At 33.1% G+C, this 20,060-nt stretch overlaps 1 protein-coding gene across 1 annotated transcript; it reads right to left on the reverse strand.

The window, feature by feature from the left end:
- Positions 1-543: 543 nt before the first annotated feature.
- On the reverse strand, positions 544-18,301 carry rab32a (RAB32a, member RAS oncogene family). Its single transcript, XM_028439609.1, has 3 exons — positions 17,966-18,301; positions 4,556-4,833; positions 544-1,091 (listed from the first exon to the last, which is right to left on the reverse strand). Exons 1-3 carry the CDS (start codon positions 18,177-18,179, stop codon positions 942-944), a joined length of 642 nt encoding a protein of 213 aa, XP_028295410.1. The 5' UTR covers positions 18,180-18,301; the 3' UTR covers positions 544-941.
- Positions 18,302-20,060: the final 1,759 nt, after the last annotated feature.

The following is a 20,060-nucleotide window of genomic DNA, read 5'->3' on the forward strand; positions in this document are numbered from 1 at the left end:
AATTAATCCTTAACCAATGTCTTTTTATTCGTTTTGACAATTTCACCTGTTTCTCAGGAAATTTACATTGATCTCCAGACATGTTTCCACTGTCAACTACCAGGCTTCTTCAGAGGCATCTGCTGATCGCTTTGATGTTTCCTTGACTTCCTCGTAATAATTCCTGCAGAACTTGCTAGATTCATTACATGGAAGTTGTCTGAATAAATAAAACCAAAATAAATTTGCTTTAAAGAAAAAAAAAACAAACCTTTTTTGGGTCTCGACCCAGTCGTTGAAAACCTCTGATTTGAAGCACAAACTAAAAACAATTTCAGGAATTTAAAAAAAAAAAAAAAAATATGTAAAGGTTGAATTTATTTAGGCAACAGTTTTTTAGGAAATGTACTTTGATCTTTTAACATGTTTCGACTGTCAACTGCCAGTCTTCCTCAGAGGCTTCTGCTGATCGCTTTGATGCAAGTTTCCTGAAAAACACTTGTCTGAATAAATGAAACCTTAACATATTATTCAAAAAAGAGAAGACAAAAAGAGCTTGCTGGAATTATTATGCACAAGTAAAAGACACATCAAAGCGCTCAGCAGATGCCTCTGAAGAAGACTGGCAGTTGCTGTTTTTTTTTTTTTTTTTGCTTCTTCTAAATGTGATGCAGTTGAGTATTTTTGAGGTAATCAAGGCAGTCTGAGGTGATCAAAGCACATAATCAGGGGTCACAATCTGGACAGAAAAGAAAAACAATAAAAACACATCCTGATGTTTGAACGTACAGATCTATAGAGGGAGTGAGGGAGCAGTTCCAGGTGCTCCAGGGATCGGTTAAGAACTATTTTCCTCTCTGTAATGACGACCGAGAGGTTCCGCCTCAGGCTGGATGAACATTCTTCAACAACAGCACAGGGAGGTGACGTGGTTCTAACAAGGTGAATAGATGTGTGTATTATTAACAGCATCCAGACTTGCTCTCTGCAGCCACCGTCTGCTGGTCCAGTTTGATCCGGTCTCCGTTGCTCTCCTCGTGCGGCAACCCTTGGTCATTGGACAGGATGTTCTCCACCAAGAACCGAGCCGCCTCGTCCACGTTGATGTTGTCCTGTGGACGTCACACAGAAAGAAAAGCACTGCACTGTATTAGAACAGATTTTAATTCAAGTATTTCCCATTTTTCAACTATTAAAGGCCGACTCCTTGATCCTCCGACAATCACATACCCATAACAAATAACATTTATCTAAGCTTCTACATGACCTACATGGCTAATTTTTGTTCAGATTGAAGTAGGACCCTTAGTGGTTACAGATGATGTGAAATTTTGTAAATTTATGATATTGAGTGACAATAAATCATGTTTTAAATACAGAAATCTGTAGTCCGCTCAAAAAAAAAAAAACTGGAGATTTAGATCAAATATAAAGCAAATTCTTAATAGAGAAGGCTATAAAAGCCAAAATAATTGAACTAACGTATGGACATCAACTGCAGCAAGTTTGGTGATAATAATAAACAATAGGCCAAAGATACACGTTTTATTCAGGTTTCTGCTGTGCCACGCGTAATGCTATTCTTCGTTCCACTCTTTGATGCCGTTACGCATGTGTCTAATTCAGCAATGCTTTGACAAATCAGAATGCTAGACACAACACTGTAAAGCCTAGAGCCTGTAGAACTTGGTGATATTAAACACTATGGGGGAGTGGCTTTAGGCCTGGCCAATCAGAGCTGGGTAAAGGAGGGACCTGCCATTTTAAGCACGAGCGCTATGGACAAATTGGATGGATTTCTCATCTGCGAAACGCCTGGATGCCTGTAATGGCGATGTTTATCTGACGACACAATTTGGATTTATCAAATTTATGCACATTGGAGCAACTTTTGATAAGAAACAACGAAGGTAAGACAACATTTGTCATCACTGCTGACTTTTTCCACTGTGTATTTTCTGATTTTGTGGCGTTGTTTTGGTACGTAACATACCCGACCTGTATATCAGTGGATCCAGCTTGGCCTGTAGTTTGACGTAAGCTCTTGTTATAGAACTCTGTGTTTATTTAGTGAAGCAGAGGACTGAAAAAGGCTGACTTTGCAGAGATGTTGACTTTTCCCTCTTTGAACATAATGTCCTGGTGTGTGTGCTGTGGTCTTTTGTTCTGAATGTGGGTTGGCTACAGTTTTAGCTTCTTAAGATTACAGAGATCTATAGAATGTGTGATTTCACTCATTCTTTACAACATGAGAGTCACGGATTCTGGAGCTGCCCCCACCGGCGGGTCCGGCTGTAGAGGTTAACACTGCTTTACATTTTTTAATGATTTGAGCAATGCAGTGATTTTCTCTCTCGGCTTTAATTAAAAAATAACCAGGAAACAGAATGTGAACACAAAACAATGATGATTATGAGATTATTTTCCTTGCCAAGGATTTTTCTTTGTTACAGTTTGAATTTCACCGTAGGTGTGATGTGTTGTTCACAGCTACAGAGTCCGTCTAATTGTTGCTTTCACAACCAGTGCGACAGCAGCGGCTCAGAAACAAAGGAGATCAGAACTTCCTTATTCAATAACCAACGTGAAACAAAAACCATGCATTTATGACCATGTGCACTGTCTTATGAGGCAGTAAAATTAGTTTGGATTTTTCTGACAAAATTTCAGTCCCACGTTACACTTCATTACACTCACATGCAAACATAAACCCACATTTATCACAAGACAGGTCATGTGATTCAATTCAAGGGAGTGCATTGTTTCCATCATTGAGTTTCTATCGTTTAATGTAATATTTCATTTTAATTTATCACAGCAGGGCCACACAAATGTGATTGTATCTGACCTGAGGTTATCTACATTCATATCAGCATTTATAACAATAAGCAATGTCAGAATTAATATAGGAAAGAACAAAGGGTTTGTGTGTTTTTGTTGTCATTTTATGTTTGTTTTTGTTGTTATTTACTTTATTTTTGTTGTCGTACTGGGTTTCTGGAGACTTTTTGTGTATTTTTGTTGTTGTTTTGCGCTTTTGGGTTCATTTTTAATCTTTTTAGAGTTGTGTTTTGTAGTCATGTTTATTTTGTTGTTGTTTTGTGTTTTTGGAGTCTTTTTTGTGTTTCTTTTTATGTCATTTTGTGTGTTTTTGGAGTCACTCTGTGTCTTTTTGTTGTCGTTTTGGGTTTTTTTTTGAGTCATTTTTGTTGTCGATTTGAGTTATTGGAGTCATTTTGTGTATTGTTGTGTAGTTCTTTTATGTATTGTTGTAGATGTTTTAGGTTTTTTGTCATTCATTTGATGTGTTTTTTATTATATTTTAGTCATCTTTGCATTTTTTGTCAGTTTTTTTACTTTTTTTTTAGGTTGTTTTAGGTTTTTGCAGTCATTTGTGTGTCTTTCTGTTGTCACTGTGTGTATTTTAGGAGTGTTTCATGTATTTTGTGTGTATTTTTCTGTCAAGTTGTGTGTTTACATTGATGGATACACAGAATTATACTAAGTACACTTGTTGCCAATATTTATTTGTATTGTTTTAATGATAACTGACACTAAAAACATCTAAAGAATAAAACATTTAAATGAATTCACGCAGAAACAACTACTTTACACTAACTTTACAATAACGTAAATAACTGCTTCCTATGAATCCTACACAATCGTGTGAGAGTTGATTTCACAATAACCACAGATTCATCTTTCACAAGCGGCGCTGCTTCCTAACAGGATAAACTTCAGTTATTGCAACATGAAATGAAGAAGCCATTTAAAGCAATGCTTAAAAAAACTAAGAGTTAAAAACTCCTAATCACCATTAAAAATGATTAAAGTGACATTTGTTGTTATTTATTTTGTTTCCTTTTTTGGTCATACTGGTTACTTTTCTGTTATCTTGTGTCTTTTTGTTGACATTTTGTGTATTATTGAAGTTATGTTATGTATGTCTTTTGTTTTGTTTTAGGTTTTTGGAGTAAATTTTGTGTTTTTTGAATTATTTTGTGAAGTTTTTTAAAGTAATTTTTTGGGGATTTTTTGTCACTTCAATAACTGTTCTGTCATTTTGTGTATTTTCTTGTTATTTAATGTACTTTTTATGTTATTTTAGATTTTTGAAATCATTTTGTGTATTTTTGGAGTTATTTTCTGTATTTCTTTGGTTGTTCTAGAAATCATTTTTGCTGGGTTTTTGAGTTATTTTGTGTATTTTATGTTATTTAGTTTTTTTTTATTAGTAATTTTTTTTTTTTTTTGCCAGTTTATTTACTTTTTTGTCATGTTGTGCATTTTTTCTTGTTATTTTAGGTTTTTGGGAGTCATTTGTGTGTATTTTTGTTGTCGGTTTGTCTACTTTTCTGTCATTTTGTGTCAATAACCACAGTACAAATTAATATTTCACCAGCTTTCTTACAGAATAACTTTCAGTTATTGCAACACGAAATGAAGAAACCATTTAAAGCAATGCTTAAAAAAACAAAACAAAAAAAGAGATTTTGTTTGAAAATGACTAAAGTGAATGAAAAAGCCAGTTCTATCTCCAGCTAAACACTTTAAAGACTTTAGAAAAATGCTTCACCTTTGCTGAGGTTTCAAACCAGCCCAGAAATCCTGTGTCTTTGCAGAATTTGTCCATGAGCGTTTTGTTGTTGGAGCTGTCTTTCATCTGGTCACATTTATTGGCGAGCAGCACGGAGGGGATGGGGTCTCCGTTGGCCAGCTTCACTTTACTGTCCAGGTCGTGTTTCCACTTGGAAACGGCCTCAAACGTGGAGGTTCTCGTCACGTCGAACACCACAAACGCCCCCACCGCTTCTTTGTAGTAGACCCTCGTCATGTTTCCAAATCGCTCCTGACCTGGTGGGGGGGGGGGGGCAGTTAATCAGCTGGAGGAGTTAGTTACACACGTTTAAGTTTGGGAGGAAGAAACTCTCAAATAACCAACATTTTTACACTGGTTGAGATAAGTTGATCTGCTTTACTTTGGCACACGTAATTATGAAATTAACATAATATACATGTTCAATCCAAACCTAAATCTAAATGTTAAATGTAAATCTAAATGCATAATCGACCGGCATTGACGTGGCCACTTTGTTTAATTTCTTAATATTTAGCTTTACACTCGGTGACTGATTTAACCTCTAACATTTAGAATGAAATTTTACATTTACATTGGACTTTAACATTTAGAATGAAATTTAACATTTAGATTCAAGATTTACATTTAACTTTTACACTAAAATTTAACATTTACATTTCGATTTAACATTTGAAATTTAGATTTAACATTTGTATTTCGATTTAACATTTGTATTTAGATTTAACATTTGTATTTAGATTTAACATTTACGTTTAGATTTAACATTTACATTTAGATTTAACATTTACGTTTCGATTTAACATTTGTATTTAGATTTAACATTTACGTTTAGATTTAACATTTGTATTCAGATTTAACATTTATATTTAGATTTAACATTTGTATTCAGATTAAACATTTATGTTTAGATTCAACATTTACGTTTAGATTAAACATTTGTATTCAGATTTAACATTTACGTTTAGATTTAACATTTGTATTCAGATTTAACATTTACGTTTAGATTTAACATTTGTATTTAGATTTAACATTTGTATTCAGATTTAACATTTACGTTTAGATTTAGAGAAAGTAATGACAAACCTACTGGTATTCTATTGGTATCCTATTGGTATCTCACTGGTATCCTACTGTTGTGCTACTGGTGTCCTACTGGTGTCCTACTGGTATCCTACTGGTATCCTACTGGTATCCTACTGGTATCCTACTGGTATCCTACTGGTATCTCACTGGCATCCTACTGGTGTCCTAGTGGTGTGGTGTCCTAGTGGTGTGCTACTGGTGTCCTACTGGTGTCCTAGTGGTGTCCTAGTGGTGTCCTAGTGGTGTCCTAGTGGTGTCCTAGTGGTGTCCTAGTGGTGTCCTACTGGTGTCCTACTGGTGTCTTAGTGGTGTGCTAGTGGTGTGCTAGTGGTGTGCTAGTGGTGTGCTAGTGGTGTGCTACTGGTGTGCTACTGGTGTCCTACTGGTGTCCTACTGGTGTCCTACTGGTGTCCTACTGGTGTGCTAGTGGTGTGCTAGTGGTGTGCTACTGGTGCGGTGCAGTGTAGGTGTGAGCCACAGAGTGAATCCACTGTGGGCCAATGCAGGCCTGACAGTAATTGCTCATAATTGAGAGTCTAATTTTAGCTGATTTAAGCCCAGGTGAATTCACCAGAGACACGACACAGTGGAATAAAGAGCCAATCACGTTGAAATAAAGCTTTCATTTCCATGCCTCAGAATTCTGGTACATCAGCAGTTCTAAAGCAATAGATTTTTTGAGGAATCTATAATTTAATCATTGAAAACAAAGCTTTTTCTTCTTCCTCAAAGTCTGAATGTGGAGAAAAAAAACATGTTGGACTTGATGATAAAGACATTTATTTTGTGGTTTGTTCTCAAATAAACACATTGAAGTTTCTTTTTGTATTGATCCCAGTGGTGTAGACCAGGGGTTCCCACTTCTCAACCTTGGGGTCAGGTTCCCATTTGGGGTCATTGATGCCTTTAAGAAACTAAGAATATTTTCTGAACAATTTGAGTCAATTTTTGCTTATTTTTACCCTTTTTCTGCACCTACACCAAATTTTCCATATTTTAATCTTTTTTCATCACTTTTTCTTGCCATATTTTTTCTCCTTTTAATGTATTTTTGCTACATTATTTCCATTTCTGACACTTCTCCAACACATTTCAGCTCCTTTTCTGCACATTTTTTTCCACTTTCAAAACATGTTCAGCACTAATAAACCCTTTCCATCACTTTTCCACCTAATGTCACATATGCTGACTCATTATTGTCACTTTAAACCTCTTTTCAACATATTTCATTCTTATTTTTGTCATTTCGGCCACGTTTAAGCCAAAATTGACACTTTGAAATGTTTTTACCACTTTTTTGTCAATTTTTGGCCACTCTAATTTGCAACTTTTAACCAATTTCTGTGGTTTTTAAAATCCCAAGCATGAACTTAGGTTAAAATAAGTTAAAAGTGACATTATTGGGTCAAAATATGCGACATGAATAACCTTAATTTAATTGTAATCTAATTTGGACAATATATCGAGATTGCCTAGTTTTCTATTTTGGCGATATAGAAAATTACGATATTGCCTATATCGATATGTATTTTTTCATATACAGCTTATTCAAAATACCTGTTTTAGGAGTCATTTCTCTCTCTACTTTGATGGATTACTGAGTGAGTTCTACCCCAGATTTACCACTACTCACTCACACATGCTGTCCCTTAGAGGAGAAAAAAACCCACTAAAGTGGCACATATTGTGCAGTTGTTTGTTAATAAATGTGCCTGTGTGGCATTTTGTATCAGCAAATTTAACCCGAATTGTCTTGCTGGTCAGAATTTATTCAAATTATAATTATTGACATTTTAATCGCATATCGCCATTTTGAGAAAAAATATCTCGACATAAGTTTTGAGACTATAGCGCTGAATGCGATGCAGAGGTGGCTTTAGTAAACAATCATTAGAAGTGAAGTCCGTCGCCACAAAGGTCGAGCGTCTTGACATTTTCTGTCACTTAGTTGCAGCAACATGTGTGGGAAAAATCCAGCACCTAATCAATACTGTTAATATTTGATTCCTATCCTCTACAGCAGCAGTGCGTGTTCTAGTGATAACATTAGTATCGACTGTAATGAAGCCCCAGGAGGAGTGATGGTTGGAACCTAACCCTACCTCTGCCTGCAGATCAATGGAGTAATAAGGAAGTGTTTACAGTTGAAGAGAGAAGTGTTTGCTTGTTCCTTCACAAATTACTAACAGCTTTGCAAATTCACGACCTCACTGGCAGGTTCTCTCTCTACGTCTGTGTGTGTGTGTGAGGGAAATAGTGAAATAAAACCTGCACTCGTCCACAGTAGTGGTTCTCAACCTTTTCAGCAACCCCCGACCTTTCAAAATAAAGGTTCCAGAGCCCGGGGACCCCCAAGAAGAGTCATGTGGAGACAGGGCCATCTATAAGGGGGAATAAATGGGAAAGCTTTTCCTTAAAGTCAGTAAAATGATGGTCCATTGTTCTAGGAATCTGTGATAACCACATTTATTTATTCATCTGAATAATATCCACTGTTATCCAGGAACATTTATTATTATTATAAACATCTTAAAGATGGAAATCCTGGTTTTAATCAGAAATAAAATGGGTTAAAAGTGACAAAATTGTGAATAAGGTGGTGAAATGGGATTTTTTGAACTACAAAAAGTAGTTAAAAGTTGCAAATTAGAGGTCAAAAACTGAAAAAATTGTGGTAAAAGGGGTTGAAATTGTCAATATTGGAACAATTAATTTAAAATGGCAAATAATTGGTGAAAAGTGGTTAAAAAGTGTCAGTAACATATGAGATATTAGGTGGAAAAAGTGGTGGAAAAAATTTATAAGTGCTGAAAATGTCTTGGAAGTGGAAAAAATGTGCAAAAAAGGCATTGAAATGTGATGGACAAGTGTCAGAAATGGGAGTAAAGTAGCAAAAATGCATTAAAAGGAGCAAAAATATGATTAAAATAGGTTAAAATATGGAAAGTTTAATGTGGTTGCAGAAAAAGGATAAAAATAACCAAAAATGGGCTCAAATTGTTCAAAAAAAGATTCTTAGTTTTTTAAAGACGTCTGGCGACCCCCTTCCAGTGTCTCACGACCCCCTTCCAGTGTCTCACGACCCCAAGGCTTGAGAACCTTCACTCTAGACAAAGAATTTACTCTCACCTTTTATGTATGTAGAGATTATCATACAATTTTACAATGTTTTCATTCCTTAAAACTGTTGCTTAAATGCGTAGTAACTTAGCATTTAGATGGAATAAACAGATTGACGTGGTATTTCTCCTATAAAAATCTTAAACAACGCACAAAAAGAAAGACAATCAGAAATTGAGTTGGATTCATGAAATTGTTTTTGTAGAAAAAAAGCATTGAAACAAATTCAAACCCGTGTAGAACCGTGGATTACTAACTACAAAGTAATCTAACTACTTTGCAGGGAGTACAGAACATTTTTATTTAAATTAAAAACAGCGTGTATTGACAAGCAGGGGTGAAAGTAATAGATTACACGTACTCACGTTACTGTAATTGAGTTGTTTTTATGGGTATTTCTAAATCACTCATTTCACTTGTACTTAAATACGTTTTTTTTTAAAAAGTAAAGTAATTAGTTACATTTCTACACATTTAAAATGTATATTCTTAGTCATGTAATTCCTGATCAAAGCCACTTCCTGTAAATGTAACGAGACTTTTTGACACTGTTTTGAGTTTTCATTTTGTGTGTTTTTTGTTGTTTTGTGTGGTTTTAGAATCATTTTGTGTGTTTTTTGTTGTTTTGTGTGGTTTTAGAATCATTTTGTATGTTTTTCAGATGCATTGTGTTTTTTTTTAGTCATTCCATGAGATTTTGTAGTCGTTTTGTTTTGTTTATAGTTTTTAGAATTTCAATGTATGTTTTTTTTTAAACGTTTTGTTGTGTTTGTTGTTGTTTTGTGTGGTTTTAGAATAATTTAGAATCAGTAGATCTATTTAAGTAGGATATGTCTGTAGATAAGTTTGATTAGTGTAAATACTATAATGAGTGTAACATCCATAAAACCTTAGCTTTGTGCCGCTTGTTTTTCTAAAAGTAAAGATAAAGCTAAGATTTTGATGCAGTTAAAAGCAGATGTTGAATTGTATGATAAAATAAAAATGTGATGTTAATGTGACATTTAGCCAACAATAGACAATAATAAATACAGCCTGAGAATTCAACACTTAGCTTTGTCGCTAACGCTAAACATAATGACTTTATTCATACATTCTGCAGCTCGTTTCCTATTCTTCTCATATTCTAGTAATAAACAGTTGACAAATGGAATTATATTAAAGCTATAATGAGCGTCATGTGTTTCTAACCCAATCAGCCGACGGGGAATGAACTGCGCTGCGTGAACAAAAGCGTTAACTCAGTGAAAGCATGAGACCATGCAGTGAGTGGTTGCATCAGACAAAGAACATAAAGAAACTTTTTTTAGCTTCTGTTTGCCAAGAAATATCATTTTTTTCGCCTATTTTTTGTCAATTTTTGCAACTTGTTTTTGACACTTTTATCCAATTTTTGTCCTTTCTTTTTTTTTTTTGACAGTTCATCCACATAAGCTTCTTTGGTCCAATAAAGACCACACTCGTCTGTGACAGTGAAACAGGGCCTAACGCAGCCACAGATGCTCAAAATAACAGAAAACTATGCCAAACCACAACAAAATAAATAAAATGACTCTAAAATACACAAACTGACAAAAAAAAAAAACACACAACACAACAACAAAAATCACAAACAAATACAAAATGACAACAAAAACAATGCCCGGTACGCCAGATCAGTAGATTTGAGTCTTTTTCACTAACTTTTATTCTAAAAAGAATAAACTTCTCATGTGCAGCAACTACTGTATATCATCTGTGTTTGTTGTGTGGGAGAAGAAAAAAGAAAAGAACGCAAAGTCTCATCATTATCCAAAGCCCTAGCAACCCTATTCCTCTAATGCATATACGCCATCGCTATCCTGTGGGTGGGTTACCATGGAAACTGTCCAAGCCAGACACGGCAGTAACAACAGCAGCAATCCTTTGTCAGTTGTTGGGTGGCAACTGGCTATGAAACTTCCTGCAAACACAAAGTCTACAAACGTTAAACGCCAGAAAAAAAGAAAAAAAAAAGCACAAGCTGGGAAAGGAACCATTGAGCAACACATGACGTGTACGTTTAAATTCCTATGAGCAGCATGTGAGAATTAACTCACCATAGATTTAAAGGAGCCTTCGGCCGCTCAACAAAGCCTGAACTATGAGGAGAAAATCTACAACGTTTCTGTGGCGTTTACGAACATTAAAGAGGTCAATAATCAACACCAACCTTCTGCACAAGTTTATCATAACTTTATTAAAAAACAAGTAGACACAGTCATCAAAATCCCCCACCAGATTGGTTCTCATTATAACTCACAACCTTTTCCTAAATGTCCTAAATTTGATGTGCACATAAAAAAATATTATCACATACTATCGTATCGTATCGTATTCTGATTCTGATTTCTAAGAAAAGCTGTCCCCTTTGAAGATACCTCGAACAAAGTAAAAAAAAAAAAAACGGAACAATTATTATTATTGCGCGCTTCTCATTTTCAAACTCCTTCAAGGTATTGATACCCTGAAGCCACACACTGAATTTGGTTATCCTATCTTAAATGGTTTCTGAGAAAAGCTGTCGGAGTAAAAAATACGGAACAAGGGAAAAACTCCAGAAAAAAATAATTGCGTACGTCTCATTTTCGAACTCCATCAAGGTATTGATACCATGAAGCCACACACTGAATTTGGTTAACCTATCTTAAACAGTTTCTGTGAAAAGTTGTCAGAGTAAATAAAAAAAAATGGAACAAGAGCATTAACTCCAGAAAAAAAAAATTGCGCACTTCTCATTTTCGAACTCCATCAAGGTATTGATACCCTGAAGCCACACATCAAATTTGATTATCCTATCTTAAACAGTTTCTAAGAAAAGCTTTCAGAGTAAAAAAAAAATCGGAAGAAGGGCAATAACTCCGGAAAAAAGAATTTCGCACTTCTCATTTTCAAACTCAATCAAACGCCACAAAATGGAGGGGATAATACAAAATCCTGATACTAAACATTACGATATACATCATGATATATCACAAGATCAATAATTACTTACAAGATTTTTTCAGAAAAAGAAGTTTTTTTTCTCAGCTTTTTGTCACAAACTGGCGATTTGTGTGAAACTTGCCTCTATTCTACTGCTGAATACGGAAGAACGAAACAAGCTAGAAACAAAATTATTCTGGATTCAGATTTCAGATTGTCATAGTACAAAATATTCTGTGGGTCTTAAAAAGTTGTTTCTATATAGATCTCACGATTCTACATACTGCAGCTTTAAATGTTTTTTTTTTTCTTTAAAAAACACAATTAAAAAGATCGATTGTGAATTTATTTGGATCGATACGATAATCGTGCTGTGAAATATTGCCAAATTTTTTTTACATGATATTTAACACCAATCTCTGGCTGAACCCAGTTTTTTGTTTTTTAACTACATGCTTGATTTTCCCGCAGTTTGACGAGTTTATGGCCCGTGTGTCAGAGTTTTATAGTGAACGGAACCATAAGAGTGACCTCACGTCAAACCCTCGGCCCCCGTCACAAGTGTTTGGCCCTGAGAAAAATGCCACGGTTCACTTCTGCTCTTTAAAGGCAATTTATAGAGAAAGTAGCAATTGTGTGTGAGGAGCACAGGCTTTAAAATGCCCCCACAGACACAGACACACACACACACACACACACACTTGCTTAAACCTTTGTAATTATCATTCTTAGTCTGTAATCATCCCTGAGGCTGGTTAGAGACACAGATAATAATTCCTCTTCCTTTCTGCACAATTAAACCACTTAATGGCCATTCATTAATGCTATTATTGACTGGGGAAATATACCTGTTTACACTCCTCAACGTCCATGTATTTTTATCTAAAATACCCTTTGGGTAGGTGTGAATATACAACAAAACGAGAAAAAAAATACACAAAAGTGACTCGAAAACACACTAGAAAATACGTGATGACCCATACAATGTAAAACAGTGACAGAAATATACAAAATAATTCCAATAATATACAAAACAACAATAAAAACATAGAAGATGAAAGAAAAATATTTTAAAAATGACTACAAAAACATACAAAATGACTACAAAATACACATAAACCCTGTCGAACAGCTACAATTATAAAAAAAAATACACATTACAACAAAACACATGATTCACAAAACGACTCCAATAATACACAAAACAGTTTTATGTAACAGAAAAATACACAAAAGTGACTCCAAAACACACAACAAAATGCATGACTCATAACTAAATATAACTCAAATAATACACAAAACAACAACAAAAACACAGAAGGTGAAAAAAAATGTAAAAATGACTACAAAATACACAAAAATATTGCAGAAAATATACATTACAACAACAAAAATACACAAAATGATTCCAAAACATGAATCATAAGACACAATAAACAAAACAATTCCAATAATACACAAAACCATAACAGTTTTGTGTAATTTTTGTGTATTTTTATTGTCCTTTTGGGTTTTTGAAGTACTTTTTGTGGATACGCAACTGACGGCCCGGGGGCCACATGTGGCCCTCTGTCTAATTTTGTGCGGCCCCCAAAAGAAAACACACAAAATGACAGAAAAATACCCAATATTTGCACCAAAAACTCATCATCTGAGGAATACCACAAAAATACTGAAAAATAACTGAAAAACTAGAAAAAACATGAAAAATACACAAAAAAAGACTCCTACAACACAAATTGACTCCAAAACCACAGCAAATGGGAGAAAAGCACACAAAACGACAACAAAATGTACACAGAATGACAGAAAACGACACAAATAAAAACTAAAATACACAAACTGACTCCTAAATACACACAACAAATCAACAAAAATACAAAGAAATACAAAATGACAACAAATATACACAAAAACACTGATAACACACAAGATAACAGTAATAACAGTAAAACGCAAGAAAAACAACAACAAAATGAAACAAAATGACTCCAAAAACACATAAGATGATTAAAAAAACAACAATAAAATACACATAACGACCACAAAAACCCTTTTTTTTCATGGACCCGCTGTGATAACAGCTAAAATTAAAACGTAGCTTTGTCTGGATGGATAACAACAATAAAAATAATAGTAATAATAATATGCACGTGTCTGTGACAGTGAAACGGGGCGTCACGCAGCCACAGATGCTCGTTTGGTTGTATGTGCTGCCACGAGACGCGTTGTGGTGGAGAGAGTCGCGCATGCTGTCAGACAGAGTGTGACAGACACGCAAACTGTTCAGACGCTTCGCTACGACCAAATGTTCACCCCTCGCCACTGCTGTTAATACATAAATAACCATAAATGACCATGTGTGGGAGAGAAATTGTTGATCTTTTATTTAAAGTCATGAGGTCTGAGAAAGTAAAAAACACAGACATCGAGGAACAGGATGTGTGTGAATTTTCACTAACAACCTCCTTATTGTACGAGCCTGGAAGGAAACACGGCGGCAAATCAGGGTCACATGCACACGTGTATGCTAGCAGCTAGCTATTGGGTTAAAAAACGACAATAAATCCATCACTTACACATCAGGGAGAACAGGCAAACTCTGCACAAGGAGAACAAAGTAAACAAGATTTAAACCCAGAAATCAAATGTTTTGATTGATATCACACACATAAATAGAACAACTAGAATAAATAAATGAGGACTAAAGCAAAGTAGACTCCATAAACAGACAAAAGTACAGAAAAATATGTTAAAGGGGAACACAAATACACAAAAAGTACTCCAAAAACCCATCCAATCACAGAATTGACTCCAAAAATGCACAGAATGGCAGAAAAACACATAAAACAACAGTAAAATGCACAAAAGGACGACAAAAAGACACAGAAAGTACTTGAAAAACCCAACAGACAACAAAAGTGACTTCAAAAATACACAAAATGGCAGAAAAACACAACAAAAATACACAAAGAAGTTTTCCAAAACACATTAAATGCACAAAAGGACAACAAAATTCCCAAAAAGTATTTCAAAAACACAAAAGGACAATAAAATCACAGATAAATGACACAAAACTGTTGCTGTTTTGTGTATTATTGGAATCGTTTTATTTATTGTGTGTTGTGAATCATGTGTTTTGGATCATTTTGTGTATTTTTGTTGACTTAATGTATAATTTCTGCAATATTTATGTATATTTCGTAGTCATTTTTACATTTTTCTTTCATCTTCTGTGTTTTTCTTGTCATTTTGTGTATTATTGGTGTATATTTTTTTATATTTCTAACATCATGCATTTTGTTGTGCGAGTCCCTTTTGTGTGTTTCTGTTGGCATATTGTTATTTTTGTGTAATTTTATTGTTATTTGTGTATTTTTTTTATTTTCTATATAATTTTAGGTCTTTTGTAGTATTTTTGTAGTAATTATTTTATCTTCTCGTGCGTATATTTGTGGGTCTTTTGTGTGTATTTTTTCTGAAACTGTGTGTTTTTGGAGTCATGTCTCACTTTTTTAAAGGTTTAAATCTTTTTTAAAGGTTCTTTACTGAACAGAATTCAGACTTTTTTTCTTAGAACATTAACAATAAAAAAATATTGGACTTGTGGTTTGTTTTTCCCCAGTGGCCTTAATTCTCTACTGTAACAAAAAGCTAGATTTAGAACTGAATTTAAAGACACAAACCAGTAAAACGCTGATGGTAAAACACAATACGACACCGTCAAATGATACGTACGAATCCAAAGTACATTTACATTTATAGTTTATGACAATAAAGTTCCTTTTGTAAAGGATAAAAAGAGTTAACCTTTAAACCGTGTTCGTAGTGTAGCGGTGTCATTTCTACACTCTCGTGTTTACAGTGTGAGATTTTTGAGCCCGAGGACGACAAGCAGTGTGTGTGTGTGTGTGTGTGTGTGTTTAAACAAATGTAAGTAAAGTTGGTCCTGCTCTGATTCCCTCACGCTGCTGGAATGGTTTGCACGTACTCAGTGATAAAGTCACGAGAACAAAATGTGTAAAAAAAACCTTCCTTTAAAATACAGAATTCCATCAAAACGCAGGGAAAAGTAAAGGAACTTAAATCCCAAATGAAAGACATACAAAGATGTAATCCTTGCACGTACGTTATGGTTGATGATGTGGAGGCTTTGCTCGGGGTAATAACAACGTGACCTACATTCCTTTGACAATTATGAGCTGCATGGATCACAACAAGAGGATCAACTGGTTCTTTGGTCACAAATTCCCGTTCTATAATTAACACGTGCTCGTTTCACCAGGATCTCTTCAAATTAATACAGTTTGTATGAAAAAAGTTGCTTTCCACATGCTTACAATCTATATCTGTTAGTGGTTTTAATGCTTTGAAGCCGATACAAGCAACCGGTGGTCTCATAACTGGGGTGGTCCCCAAAAGTATAGGCACAAAATGACTCCAAAAACACAGAAAATAATAGAAAAATACACAACAACAACAGAAAAAACTAAATGAAAGAAAGATATGGCAAATGATACCGAAAAAACACAAACAAGACCAAAAATGAACAAAATGACGCCATAAAAACACAAAAAACAACAAAAAAATGCACAATATGCACAAAGCAAAATACAAAATGACACAAAATGAAAGCAAAAATACACAAAACGTCACCAAAAACACATGAAATCAGAAAAATACATAAAATCACAGTAAAAACAGATAAAACACCAAAACAATATTCATGCAAAACAAAAACAAACAAATTGACACTAAAATCACTCAAAATGTAACCAAAAACACACGAGATGAGAGAAAAATATACTAAACAATACCATAAAACACAAAAAAAGACCAAAAACACACAAAATGACACCATGAACACAGAAAACAACAATAAAAATGCACAAAATAAGAGAAAAATATACACCATAAATTTTGCAACCGCAAAATATTACATACATAACAATAAGAATACACAAAATGACACTAGAAACACACAAAACATAACCACAAAAAAAAAACATAAAATGCAAGAAAAAAAAACATGAAATGAGAGGAAAAAAAACACCATAAAAAAACACAAACATACAACAGACAAAATTACACTAAAAACATGAACATATTAAATTAGAGACTTTATGTTCTATATTTTATGAGATAGTAATTCTCGCTTTGTCTGTGTTTTATTAGAGTATAGATCAGATGATAAATGATGTATTAAAGTATAGAATAGATGATAAATGTTTATTAAAGTATAAAATAAATAATAAATGATGTATTAAAGTATAAAATAGATGATGAATGATGTATTAAAGAATAGAATAAATGATAAATGATGTATTAAAGTATAAAATAGATGATAAATGATGTATTAAAGAATAGAATAAATGATAAATGATGTATTAAAGTATAAAATAGATGATAAATGATGTATTAAAGTATAAAATAAATGATAAATGATGTATTAAAGTATGAAATAGATGATAAATGATGTATTAAAGTATGAAATAGATGATAAATGATGTATTAAAGTATGAAATAGATGATAAAATGATGTATTAAGTAAAATAAGATGATAAATGATGTATTAAAGTATGAAATAGATGATAAATGATGTATTAAAGTATGAAATAGATGATAAATGATGTATTAAAGAATAAAATAGATGATGAATGATGTATTAAAGTATGAAATAGATGATAAATGATGTATTAAAGTATGAAATAGATGATAAATGATGTATTAAAGTATGAAATAGATGATAAATGATGTATTAAAGTATGAAATAGATGATAAATGATGTATTAAAGTATAAAATAGATGATAAATGATGTATTAAAGTATAAAATAAATAATAAATGATGTATTAAAGTATAAAAATCGATGATAAATGATGTATTAAAGTATGAAATAGATGATAAATGATGTATTAAAGTATAAAATCGATGATAAATGATGTATTAAAGTATGAAATAGATGATAAATGATGTATTAAAGTATGAAATAGATGATAAATGATGTATTAAAGTATAAAATAGATGATAAATGATGTATTAAAGTATAAAATAAATAATAAATTATGTATTAAAGTATAAAATAGATGATAAATGTGTATTAAATTATAAAAAAAAAGATAAATATGTATTAAAGTATAAAATAGATGTTAAATGATGTAATAAAGTATAAAATAGATAATAAAGTATGAAATAGATGATACATGTGTATTAAATGATAGAATATATAAATAGTTCTTACCAGCGATGTCCCACAGCTGTAATCTGACCAGGGTTTTATTGTCCCAGTTGATGACTTTGAGGGCGAAGTCGACCCCTATGGTGGCCCTGTAGTGCTGGGAGAACAACTGGTGCACATACCGTTTAATGATACTGGTCTTTCCCACTCCCAGTTCTCCGATCACCAGCACTTTGAACAGGTACTCCTTACACTCGGACACGGAGCCCCCGGCCATGGTGAAGCTAGCCCGGTCCACACTGGTCCTCTGCTACTGGAGCACTGGGTTCAGACCCTATGACATGTTTCTGTTCTTCATCATCCTCCTCTTCATCAACCACCTGATCAGTCACAGGACCCGGAAACGCCCCCGACTTTACTTTCACTTTAAAAGTTTCTCTGCATTCAACCTCTCCTCAGCTCTACATACATACATCTAGGATTTAAAGCGGAAAATACGTAATATACAGTACGGAAGAATATTACATTCACTTCATTTTATGGCTGTTTTTATTTTTTTATTTTTTTTAAATTCTGTTTTTTGTGCTATTTTTTCTCAGTTTTTTTTTTTTGACACATTTTTTTCTGTTTTTTCATGTTAGTTTTTTTTCTGTTTTTCATAAATATTTTTAAAAGTTTTTCAGACTTTTTCAGTTTTTTTCGACTATATTTTTCTTCTGTTTTTCATGCTTAAAGTTTTGAAAACTAATTATTTTCTGAGTTTTTTTAGACTCTTTTCTGTTTTTCATGTTTTTTTGTTTTTTTTTTTTTGGTTATTCATGCAAATTTTTCGGTTTATTTTCTGTTTCTTTTTTTGTATTCTATTATTATTACTATTTCTATTAAAATATTCCTGTGTTTCTCTCTTAAAATTATGTGGCCCTTGATCAAATTTTTGGTGGCCCCCAAGATGAACACAAAAATAACTCCAAAAACACACACAATGGTAGAAAAATATACACAAAAAATACACACAAAAATATACACTTTTAAAAAGAAAAAAACTCCAAAAACACACAAAATGACAGAAAAATACTTTAAACAACATTCAAAAAGAAAATGGCTCAAAAACACACAAAATAACAGAAAATACAGAAAGGGTAAAAAAAAAAAAAATTAAAAAAAAACACAAAAATGACCCCAAATCACAATAAAAAAAATACACAAAATAGCAAAATAGTAGAAAATAATTTCATGAAACAATAAAATGACTATAGAGCCACAAAATAACAGAATAACACACAAACATATAGAAAAATTCTTCTAAAATCGCCAAAAACTTCAGTAAAAGCAGACAAGCAGACAAATGATTACATTTAATAATAATGTTCAGATTGCTTAGATTCCTATACTTTAGATTCTAAATGCTGATGTAAATTCTCTATATTGTGGCCCTTAGATCAGACAGTTTTTGTGGCCCCCACTGTGATCACATTGTAATAGATTATTAAAAGTCAGAGCAGATAATGTTTCAAAACATTATATTGACAACATAATGTTTTTAAACACTTTTAATGATTTTAAACACTTTCATTATTATAAATATTAAAAAAAAAAACTGAAATTGTTCCAATTATGTGGACACATAACTAAATTATTGGACAAATGTTTACATTTAATTTCATTAAAATCATTATTAGTAAATTATTTCCTCTCTTTCTAATGATCATAATGATCTATAAATGAGTAATTAATGATATTCAGGTGTAGGCAGTAGAATTCCGTAACTTTTAATACAAATCATTTTATTTTGCAGTTTTGTTCATCATCACCTCAGCGTAAACAGGAAAGCCTCTGGGTTTTCCCTCCTCTGCTTTACATCAATCAAACCAATAGATAACTTACACTATATTTGACCTTAAAACAACAGAAAATACTACATAATGGCACTATATGTACTGTAAAGTCAAAAATTGTTTCCACTCGCATCAATAAAGAACTGTAAGACTTACCCTTGAGTAAACAACCTTAGCTTATAATGCAAATTTCAATACAACCAAGTGTTTTATACAGTTGACTAAAGTTAGCTTAGAAGTTACTTAAATACCAAACACGCTTCTTTTGGACAAATATCGGCACAGTTTTTTTTTTTTTTGGTTTTAAATGTATAAACCCCGTT

The sequence above is a fragment of the Gouania willdenowi genome, chromosome 24 (assembly GCF_900634775.1).
Source record: "Gouania willdenowi chromosome 24, fGouWil2.1, whole genome shotgun sequence".
Taxonomy (NCBI): Eukaryota; Metazoa; Chordata; class Actinopteri; order Blenniiformes; family Gobiesocidae; genus Gouania; species Gouania willdenowi.

Bases quoted from the DNA above. Each gene is read 5' to 3' on its own strand.
- rab32a (XM_028439609.1), bottom strand. From the start codon at position 18,179: ATGGCCGGGGGCTCCGTGTCCGAGTGTAAGGAGTACCTGTTCAAAGTG. The intron at 4,834-17,965 runs GTAAGAACTATT...CCCCCCCACCAG, and splicing joins ACAGCTGTGGGACATCGCTG to GTCAGGAGCGATTTGGAAAC. The intron at 1,092-4,555 runs GTGAAGCATTTT...TGACGTCCACAG, and splicing joins GGTTTGAAACCTCAGCAAAG to GACAACATCAACGTGGACGA.